This window comes from Ricinus communis, chromosome 6, assembly GCF_019578655.1.
Source record: "Ricinus communis isolate WT05 ecotype wild-type chromosome 6, ASM1957865v1, whole genome shotgun sequence".
NCBI lineage: Eukaryota > Viridiplantae > Streptophyta > Magnoliopsida > Malpighiales > Euphorbiaceae > Ricinus > Ricinus communis.
In genome coordinates, this window is record NC_063261.1 from 23,019,910 (window position 1) to 23,030,531 (window position 10,622).

General features: G+C 37.5%; 2 protein-coding genes across 3 annotated transcripts; one reads left to right on the forward strand and one right to left on the reverse strand.

Moving 5' to 3' along the window:
* Nucleotides 1-855: 855 nt before the first annotated feature.
* Nucleotides 856-6,390, forward strand: LOC8274860 (probable phosphoribosylformylglycinamidine synthase, chloroplastic/mitochondrial). 2 transcript variants are annotated; one of them, XM_015722416.3, is made up of 4 exons: nucleotides 856-1,434; nucleotides 1,559-1,615; nucleotides 1,761-5,962; nucleotides 6,041-6,390. In XM_015722416.3, exons 2-3 carry the CDS (start codon nucleotides 1,568-1,570, stop codon nucleotides 5,955-5,957), a joined length of 4,245 nt encoding a protein of 1,414 aa, XP_015577902.2. In that variant the 5' UTR covers nucleotides 856-1,434; nucleotides 1,559-1,567; the 3' UTR covers nucleotides 5,958-5,962; nucleotides 6,041-6,390. The 2 variants fall into 2 exon arrangements, with proteins under 2 accessions (XP_015577902.2, XP_002524208.2); XM_002524162.4 differs by having other exon boundaries at nucleotides 857-1,434; nucleotides 6,048-6,390.
* Nucleotides 6,391-8,236: 1,846 nt separating this feature from the next.
* Nucleotides 8,237-9,733, reverse strand: LOC8274859 (LOB domain-containing protein 33). Its single transcript, XM_002524161.3, has 2 exons — nucleotides 8,875-9,733; nucleotides 8,237-8,782 (listed from the first exon to the last, which is right to left on the reverse strand). The coding sequence occupies exons 1-2, from the start codon at nucleotides 9,151-9,153 to the stop codon at nucleotides 8,405-8,407; spliced, it is 657 nt and encodes a 218-aa protein (XP_002524207.1). The 5' UTR covers nucleotides 9,154-9,733; the 3' UTR covers nucleotides 8,237-8,404.
* Between the last annotated feature and the right edge of the window lie 889 nt (nucleotides 9,734-10,622).

The window sequence follows — 10,622 nt, forward strand, 5'->3', positions numbered from 1 at the left end:
AATTATTTCTTAAGAATATTAACAATCTAAATTAGTAAATTAAATATAAACTAATAAATTATTTAAGATAATATAAATTAATTATTTATAATTAGAAATAGATTTATAATATGACAAAATTATACAATAGTATTACAAAATCTAAAATTGTATATTCATTTTTATTAATCTATATATATATACTAATTTCTGAGATCTAATTTTTTTTTACACGTGTGTTTAATTTTTGATATGCATATTATTTTTGCCACATATGATTCAAGCTTATGTATAATTTTATAGTTTTTTTTTATTAATTTATTGATTAATAAGTTACGTTTCTAATTAAAAATTGACTCTAATCCTAAAAATAACATATTTATTATATTTTAATATTATGTTAACTAATAAATAGTTTCTTAAATTTATCAAAAAAATAAATAGTTTTCTAATCAGATAATAATATTAATTTTATCCTAAAAGATGATAATAATAATTATATTTTAATATTATATTAACTAATAGATAGTTTTCTAATTGGATAATGATAATAATTTTATCTTAAAAAATAGCATATTAATTATATTTAATATTATATTAACTAATAAACTAGTATTTTAATTAGATAATAATTCTAATTTTAAAAAATAACATCTTAAATTATATTTAATAATAAATTAATTTTTTAATTACCTATTAAAAATTTGATATTAAAAATAGTAATATGAATTATAGTATTAAGTTATATAACTAATTAATAAATATTTTTAAAATAATTTTTATATTATTATATTAATAAAATCTTTATTAAATTATATTTATAAATTAAATCTTATAATCAAAATAATAATAATGGTCGTACAAATACATAAGTAAACGATCAGTGTAATTATAATGTACGTGCCGTGGAATGATTGTTAGGGGCAATGGACATTTTTTAACCCATATTTAATGGAAAGGAAATCTGATTCATGTCACTTACCTAAAATAATTGATCTTTACCAAATATATTACTTTACCCAAAAAGAAGAAAGTTTCAACATTCCAAGATGTAAGTTAAAAGAAAAAAGAAAAAAGGAAAAGAAAAAACATCCACTAACTCCCAACATACAAATACATCTGAAAAAAAATAAAAATAGAAATTAACAAATAAGCATTACCTTACAATTAGAAACAAAGATTCTTCGTGATTTTATATCATTCTTGAGAAAAAAAAAACCCTTTTCAACCAATAAAATAAAAAATTTAAATGCAAAATAAAAAGTATATATGTATGTACCAGTCGAGTGCTAAAAGAAGAAAACCTCACTTCAGTCTTCAGGGTTTTACACTATCACAGTATAACACTCCCAAAACCCTCTTTCCCTCGTTTTTCTCTGTTCCTGATCACTGAGATATTTCTGTATCTAACCATCACTTATCAGTTATTTCCCCAACTTTCTTTGGGGCTTGAGGGTAAAGCTTTTTTTTTTTTTTCCCTATTTCTGAAAGTTTGGTTCTCAAAATTTGTCTGCTTTTTCTTTGCTTTTGATATTCTTTTTTAGTTCTTAGTTACTAATTATCTACTTTGTTTATTCAGGCATTTGTAATGGTTGGCGTCGGAGAAATTAACTCAGCATCAACCCAATTCTTGCAAGTAAGTATTTTGTATTTTAGTCTTTTTTCTTTTGTTTAGTGAAATTCGTGTTCTTTTGTGATTTATTTCTTGTTTTGGTCTCTGGGCTTAAGTTATTTTTGGTTTTTGGTAATTGTTTTCTTATCATTTTGGATTGTCATTACAGAACTCCTCTAGGCAAACTCTGCTTTTACAGAGATATTTGTGTATTGATAAAAGAAACCAGTTGCTATGGGGCACGCTTCGTAATTGGAAGTCCCCACTGCATTTTGCTGACAGGAAAGGTGTCTCATTGAGGTGTTGTGCTCAATCAAAGCCTAGAGCTGTAATTTCTGGAGGTGTGACTAGTTCTGTTGATGAACAATCTAGTTTGATTAAAAAGCCTGCTCAAGAAATTGTCCATTTTTATCGTGTTCCATTAATTCAAGAGAGTGCCGCTCTGGACTTACTCAAGTCAGTTCAAACAAAAATCTCCAACGAGATTGTTGGGTTGCAGACTGAGCAGTGTTTTAATGTTGGGCTTCAATCTGAGATTTCTAGTGAGAAGCTTGGAGATCTTAGATGGCTTCTACAGGAAACATATGAGCCAGAGAATTTGGGAACGGAGAGCTTTCTTGAGAAGAAAAAGAAAGAAGGTTTGAATACTGTCATAGTTGAGGTTGGGCCTAGGTTGTCTTTTACAACTGCTTGGTCTGCAAATGCAGTTTCAATTTGTCATGCTTGTGGGTTGACAGAAGTGAATAGAATGGAACGGTCTCGGAGGTACTTGCTGTATAGTCGAGGAATCTTGCAAGAAGATCAGATTAATGAGTTTGCTGCCATGGTTCATGATCGGATGACTGAGTGTGCTTATACTCACAAGCTAACATCTTTTGAGACTAGTGTGGTTCCTGAGGAAGTTCGCTTTGTGCCCCTTATGGAAAAAGGAAGGAGGGCTTTGGAAGAGATCAATCAAGAGATGGGATTGGCTTTCGATGAGCAAGATTTACAGTACTATACTAGGCTGTTTAAAGAAGATATCAAGCGGAATCCAACAACTGTGGAATTGTTTGACATTGCTCAATCTAACAGTGAACACAGCAGACACTGGTTTTTTACTGGAAAAATGGTCATTGATGGACAACCCATGGATAGAACTCTTATGCAGATTGTGAAGAGCACTTTGCAGGCTAATCCTAACAATTCAGTAATTGGCTTCAAGGATAATTCTAGTGCTATTAAGGGCTTCACAGTGAAGCAATTGAGGCCTGTTCAGCCTGGTATGACATGTCCACTTACTGCCACTACCCGTGACCTTGATATTCTATTTACAGCTGAGACCCATAATTTCCCTTGTGCTGTAGCACCTTATCCCGGGGCAGAGACTGGGGCTGGAGGCAGAATTAGGGATACCCATGCAACAGGTAGTGGTTCATTTGTCGTTGCAGCCACAGCTGGTTATTGTGTTGGTAATTTGAATGTAGAGGGGTCTTATGCTCCATGGGAAGATCATTCTTTCACATATCCATCAAACTTAGCATCACCCTTGCAAGTTCTTATTGATGCTAGCAATGGTGCATCAGACTATGGAAATAAATTTGGGGAGCCTCTGATTCAGGGTTACACTAGAACTTTTGGAATGAGACTTCCAAGTGGGGAGAGGCGGGAATGGTTGAAGCCAATTATGTTTAGTGGGGGTATTGGGCAGATTGATCATACCCACATAACTAAAGGAGAGCCTGACATCGGTATGTTAGTTGTGAAGATTGGAGGTCCTGCATATCGGATAGGGATGGGAGGTGGGGCTGCCTCAAGTATGGTGAGTGGACAAAATGACGCAGAGCTTGATTTTAATGCCGTACAACGTGGAGATGCTGAGATGGCGCAGAAACTTTATCGTGTTGTCCGGGCATGCATTGAGATGGGGGAGAATAATCCAATTATTAGCATCCATGATCAGGGAGCTGGTGGGAATTGTAATGTTGTAAAGGAAATTATATATCCAAAGGGCGCTGTCATTGATATTCGGGCAATTGTGGTTGGTGATCATACTATGTCTATTCTAGAGATATGGGGTGCAGAATATCAGGAGCAAGATGCAATCTTGGTGAAGCCTGAAAGCCGTGATCTTCTACAATCCATTTGTCAAAGAGAAAGGGTGTCAATGGCTGTTCTTGGGGCAATTAACGGTGAGGGGCGTGTTGTCTTGGTTGACAGTGCAGCTATTGAAAATTGCCGTTCAAGCGGACTCCCTACTCCTTCTCCTGCTGTGGATCTTGAACTGGAGAAAGTACTTGGGGACATGCCTCGGAAGACTTTTGAATTTCATCGGGTGGTTAATGCTAGAGAGCCACTTGATATTGCTCCAGGGATCACCGTGATGGAGGCTTTAAAGAGGGTACTGAGACTTCCTTCTGTATGTTCTAAACGCTTCTTGACAACAAAAGTGGATAGGTGTGTTACAGGTCTAGTAGCGCAGCAGCAAACTGTTGGTCCTTTGCAGATTACACTTGCTGATGTTGCTGTCATTTCTCAGAGTTACACTGACTTGACTGGAGGTGCATGCGCAATTGGAGAGCAGCCAATCAAAGGGCTAGTTAATCCAAAGGCAATGGCAAGATTGGCTGTTGGAGAAGCACTCACAAATCTTGTTTGGGCTAGGGTTACTTCTCTCTCTGACATTAAAGCAAGTGGGAATTGGATGTATGCTGCGAAGCTTGATGGGGAGGGAGCAGACATGTATGATGCTGCCACAGCCCTTTCTGATGCTATGATTGAACTTGGTATTGCTATTGATGGGGGGAAGGACAGCCTGTCAATGGCAGCTCATGCAGCTGGTGAGGTTGTTAAGGCTCCAGGTAATCTTGTTATCAGTGTTTATGTCACTTGTCCTGACATAACAAAAACAGTAACCCCAGATTTGAAATTGGGAGATGATGGTGTATTACTTCACATTGATTTGGCAAAAGGAGAGAGACGGCTAGGGGCTTCTGCTCTTGCACAGGCATTTGACCAAGTTGGGGATGACTGTCCTGATCTTGAAGATATTTCTTACCTCAAACGAGTTTTTGAGGGTGTCCAGGATCTTATTGAGGATGAACTCATCTCCTCTGGCCATGATATAAGTGATGGTGGCCTACTGGTCTGTGCCATGGAGATGGCATTTGCTGGAAATTGTGGCACTGTTTTGGATTTTGCTTCATGTGGGAAGAGTCTTTTCCAAACACTCTTTGCAGAAGAGCTTGGTCTTCTTCTTGAGGTTAGCAGAAAGAACTTGGATACTGTAATAGAAAATCTCAACAAGGTAGGCGTTTCTGCTGATATAGTTGGACAAGTGACTACCTCACCCTTGATAGAACTGAAAGTTGATGGGGAAACTCATCTGAACAATGAAACTTCTTTCCTTAGAGATATGTGGGAGGAAACTAGTTTTCAACTAGAAAAGTTTCAAAGACTAGCTTCCTGTGTGGACTCAGAGAAAGAAGGTTTGAAGTCCAGGCATGAACCTTTCTGGAGATTGTCATTTACTCCTTCCTTTACAGATGAGAAATATATGACTGCAACTTTAAAACCAAAAGTGGCTGTGATTCGAGAGGAAGGCAGTAATGGTGACAGAGAGATGGCTGCAGCATTTTATGCTGCTGGTTTTGAACCCTGGGATATTACAATGTCGGACCTTCTGAATGGAGGCATCTCCCTTCACGAATTCCGTGGAATTGTGTTTGTGGGAGGTTTTAGCTATGCTGATGTCCTTGATTCTGCAAAAGGCTGGTCTGCTTCCATAAGATTTAATCAGTCACTTCTAAATCAATTTCAGGAGTTCTATAAGCAACCTGACACTTTCAGTCTTGGTGTTTGCAATGGGTGTCAGCTTATGGCTCTATTGGGATGGGTCCCAGGCCCACAAGTTGGGGGTGTGCTTGGTGCTGGGGGGGACCCATCACAACCAAGGTTTATTCACAATGAGTCTGGTCGATTTGAATGCCGCTTTACAAATGTGACAATAAAGGACTCCCCTGCCATAATGCTCAAAGGAATGGAAGGTAGTACATTGGGCGTGTGGGCCGCCCATGGTGAGGGAAGAGCATATTTCCCAGATGATGGTGTTTTTGATCGTGTGGTTCATTCAGATTTAGCCCCAGTTAGATATTGTGATGATGATGGCAATCCAACAGAAACTTACCCTTTCAATGTGAATGGTTCACCCTTAGGAGTAGCAGCAATTTGTTCTCCTGATGGGAGGCATCTTGCAATGATGCCTCATCCAGAACGTTGCTTCTTGATGTGGCAGTTCCCATGGTATCCCAAGCGCTGGGATGTGGATGGCAAAGGCCCTAGCCCATGGTTAAAGATGTTCCAGAATGCCAGAGAATGGTGCTCATGAGATAGGTTAGTTTCTTTAACTATTGTAATATAGTAGTTTTCTACCTTAAATAGCTTGGTGATTGTATGCCTTTTCATTTCAAGTTTGCAGTTTGTCCGATGGATAGAGAGGTATGCATGATCACTTTGAAGGCATACACTTTTTGAAGTCAGGTGGTGCTCTGGATAATAATTGTTATTCCTAGTTCATTCAAAGCTTCAGACTGAGCTTAAGTTTCTTCACCAAAAAGTATACACACAAAGGTTTCAATGGTCACAGGTCTTGAAAGTTTTTTTGAGTTTCATGTTGTCCTTCAATGGGTTTTGCTTTTTCTTTCATTTGTATTCTGCCCAAATGACTTATACAAGGATTACTTGTTACCAATGGAGTTTCAATTTACTCTCCTGTACTTTCTATTGCTTGGGTAGCACAAATGGCTCCTGCCAATTTCTTATACTATTCTTCCTCTGATTTCACTCTCCTGTAGTGCAAGACTTCTTCTGTTTAACAAGCATGTCTTAAATATTTCTACTTGCGCAATTCATGGTCCATGTTATTAAATGGCTCTTCACAGGCCAAATGACAATAATCTCAATAAATACAATTGTGAACGTAACTGAATGGTGTGTGTTCTGGGAGACATTTTCTTGGTGGTCTATGTTTAAATACCCAGTTGCCAACTATCGGAGGTGATATTAACAGCAGATTAGGGGAAAGTCCAGACTTAGAAGAAGTAATATAATAAAAACTGCAGAAGTCTCTTCATTTTGTCAAATACGCTCATTTGTCTAAAATGGGAAGATTGATAAAACAAATAGATACATGTTATACTTATTGACTCTTGCACATTGTTGTACCAGGTGTTTTTTTATTTTATTTTTAATGGTGTGCAGCTTAATGTGAAAGGTTTTGCTTTAGCCATCTAGCGTCCTGTAAATTTCTCTGTGACATAGGATGTGATAAGCATTATATCAGGCATAGCCTCATATGTTTCCATCTGTATGTAGGTAGTTACAGATGTATACAATATGCTTTAGGTGTTCTATCTGACTGTCTCTAATTTCTGATTCTATGGGCACTTAAAATGGCTGTCCTGTTATATACAGTGTTGAATTGTTGAAGATGAAGTGATGCTGAATAGTCCTTCTGACCTTATGTTCAACGTTAAAAAAGGACGACCGTTCTTATAAGTGCTAGTTATTCTCACAAAATGTTAACTTACTGCGATACTCGCGACTCCAGCACTGCTATGGTGCTACCTAACCAAATGAGAGATTCCTTTGCTTAAAGCAAACTTCTCTTGATGTAATTGATTTGGGAGAAAAAGGTGCAGAATATGAGGACTGATGTTCTAAACATAGCTGGTTTAGTTGATCCAGAAACTAGAATAAGCCTTCATCTTCATCTTTAAATTCAGTCATATTTGAATCACAAAACTTCAAAACAAAATCTGTTTAGGATGGAACTGAAGCAGTTTGTAGGTCGCAGAAGTTCCAACTGTAATGGACGTTTTTCCAGTCCTCAGCATGGACTTCAGTTCATGCTGTTGCTGTTATCTAACGATCAATGTGCAGAGATTTCTTGGTTCTATATTTTGCGGGAGCCTCTCTGAAAGTTTTGCATTCAGACCTAGTGAAAGAGAATATGAACTTTGTGACTGAAAAGATAAATTTCTGGTTGGCTATAACTGGTTGAAATGGAGGAGTTTTCGCCTCATTTAGATAGGAATTTGATGCACTTATTGATCTGAACATACTCATGCTTGCAAAATTGGGATGGACAATCATTATTCTGGAAGCTTTAGGTACGATATGTTTTTTAGCATCAATTTTTGACATTGGCTTATACAAGTGATCCGCATATGTTATTCCCGGAATATAAGTGTCGTCTCTGCACATTGAAGATTTGCTGGTTGAGTAATTGCCAGATAGTTCCACTAGGGACATTCATTTTTCTGGAATTTTTTTATACAGTAATTTCAGTGACATGATGAGGCTGTGCTTGATATGCCCTGAATTTAGTTGCGTTTGCAGGATTGTATAAAGATGCTTCTATTTTCTAAATGCTTGGGTGCATGGTTTTTTCTGCTAGTAACCTCTTTTCTAGCTGCTAAGTTGGCAGAAAATTTTCTACCGTGGTTAACCTGGATCAAGTTGCTATAGAACCTTCATCAAGTCCGTTAAATGTTTATGATTATAATGACCATCCCATAGAAAGAGAGGCCATTGCAAGAGCTCAGTATTTTCGGGTTTGTTTGTTCTATGATTTTAGTGCAGGCACAACAAATTTCTTGTCTGAAAATAGCAATAGCTTATTTGGTGGTTCAAACTGGATTAAGCCTACACCCTCATCTGTATCTACACATGTAGAATTGCAGATGTAAAGAAAACAGAACTTTCCTTCGAAAGACATCTGCTGCACATGCGCTAATTGGCTAAAACTGCTGTTTTCGGTCCGGGTTTGGTACTTCAGGTTGCATTGTTTGCGCTGTCCAACCAGGACCAGTACGGGAAGATCTCTTGGTCAACTCCTTCTAGGAGTCTGTCTAAACAATTTGGGTGAAAATCACAGAAAGGGTCTTGATCTTCCCATTCATATAAAGGAGGCAGTTCTACATTCATTTGGCTATCCAAAGTTTCGTTTCCAGTCGTATATCCTGAGTTGTTCACTTGCGTGTCCTGTGGATTCTGATAATACTCGGGGATCATGGCATCTTGAAGTGAAGAAAACTGCATCTCACATCTGGGGTTTAAAGTTGCTTGTGGATTTTCACAACTAGCAATACCAACTGCGAGATTAGTCATTTGGTGACCAAGAATGTCTATCTCCTCTTGTAAGCTGGCTATCTGCAAGACAAGTTAAAAAGAAGTTAAACAACTGACTTAAACTCTAAGGCGATCGTAGAGGTGTTGTGGCTGTCGGACAAGTAACACAGAACCTGTTGTTGGAGTGCAAGAATATGCGCAACACAACCATATACAGGATCTCGCATCCGAGCCAATGCTTCGTAAGATATGGTGATAGCAGCATCACTTCGGTTCTGTACTGGTAGGTGTAATAATAGCTTTGAAACATTGCTGGCGCCAAACACCTTGTGCACTGCTGCAAAGTGGGTCGCAGCCTGGTCATAACAGAAGTAGGGTGCAAACACACATTCACTCGTGCACTTTCTTCTTAGGAACTTGCATGCTCCACATGAAGAGCCCGGCCCTGTCATTGTCGTACGCCTTTTTTTCTTTATTTATCTTTGTCAGGGTGATTTTGCTTGTACTGGAGCTGGTATGTTAGAAACTAGTGTCGAGATTTGCTCTTTATAATCATCATTTACAAGTGTCACAAGCCCTTTTTATTGTAGCCAAGAAACATTCTTCACTTTTCTTAAAAGTAGGTTTCTTTTAGGTCTCCCTTATGGGCTACAATTGTCATTCTCAAATTGGGTAAGCTTTCCTATTTCATGCCTTTTAAAGGGATTTTATTCATTACTATAGACCTAATCATCATTATCATTAGTTGGGCTCTAAAAATGAGAAATAATTGCTTTATGTAGGTTTTAAATATTTTTTTTTTAGTTAACAACATCATTACTTAGGCTGGTACAGAACAGTTATTTGCCCCTCAATTTGGCAATTATGTTAACAATTTCGTGTCTTAAGAGCATGATGATAAGTAAACAATGGCAAGGAGTTCTTGAACTTGGAAAAAGGACATGGATAAATTTTAATATATTAGGTTTACTAGCTGACTTTGCCTTTAGTTACTTTCACAGATTGTTTAGTTGCCGCAGATCATTCCATCTGTTTCTGCAATAAACATTATTTTATTCCTTAAATAAACCCCATTTCTCCTCAATAGCAAAATAGTGGATCAACATTATTTGTGTGTCATGTTGATCTTCTTGCTGGGGTTCCTTGATTGCTTTTGAGACTTGCAAAGACTTTGATGAGCAGAAGGGCAGTTGAGCAAATAGAGATTCCGGTAGTTGCGTAAAGGAATGATTGATATACGGTATGAAAATATTTAGTCCCTCTCAGTCAAAATCAAGCTATAGGAGTTGGTTCATTGCGGCTTTAAACGTGCTGTTCTTATCTGAAGAGAACAAAAAATGTTTTGTTTTAAATGCAGAGTTCATAGCATAGGCATTGGACATAGAGTCCATGACTCATGACAGCTCTTTGTCTGATTGCAGTAATTCCCTTAATTATGCAGCTTCTGATCCTACATTATGTGTTAAAACTCTCCATTATTATTCATATTTTATTGCTTACAGGTTATCAGGTTTGGCTGTTGGCCACTTACTAATAATGGGTCGGTGGCTGAAGACTCAAACAGGATTCATCTAATGTTCTTACAAAGCCAGGAGAGGAACTCACATTCTTATCAGCAACAGTTGCAAATTGGTAAGTGCTGAAACCTTTTAGCTTTTATCTCTCGTTATTATGCTTCAATGCTCTAGAAAGACAGCAGGCACGAGCGAAATGAGAGAGAGTGAGAAAAGATAGATGGGAGACAAAATGCCATTTTCAGTGACCCTTAATTCCTACTTTTTGTCTTTTCAGAACTGTGTAGTTTTTTTGTTTTGAAATGAAATTCTTGTGAATGACAAATGGAGAAAGTGTTCTAGGATGGTGGAGGGGAACTTTTCGGCTTTCGAGTTTAACGATGAAAGTGTCTTTCTCTATCATGGAA

Coding starts and splice junctions, on each gene's coding strand:
- LOC8274859 (XM_002524161.3), bottom strand. CDS start 9,153: ATGACAGGGCCGGGCTCTTCATGTGGAGCATGCAAGTTCCTAAGAAGA. Junction 8,783..8,874: donor TTCTTGCACTCCAACAACAG/GTTCTGTGTTAC, acceptor CTTGTCTTGCAG/ATAGCCAGCTTACAAGAGGA.
- LOC8274860 (XM_015722416.3), top strand. CDS start 1,568: ATGGTTGGCGTCGGAGAAATTAACTCAGCATCAACCCAATTCTTGCAA. Junction 1,616..1,760: donor CATCAACCCAATTCTTGCAA/GTAAGTATTTTG, acceptor TTGTCATTACAG/AACTCCTCTAGGCAAACTCT.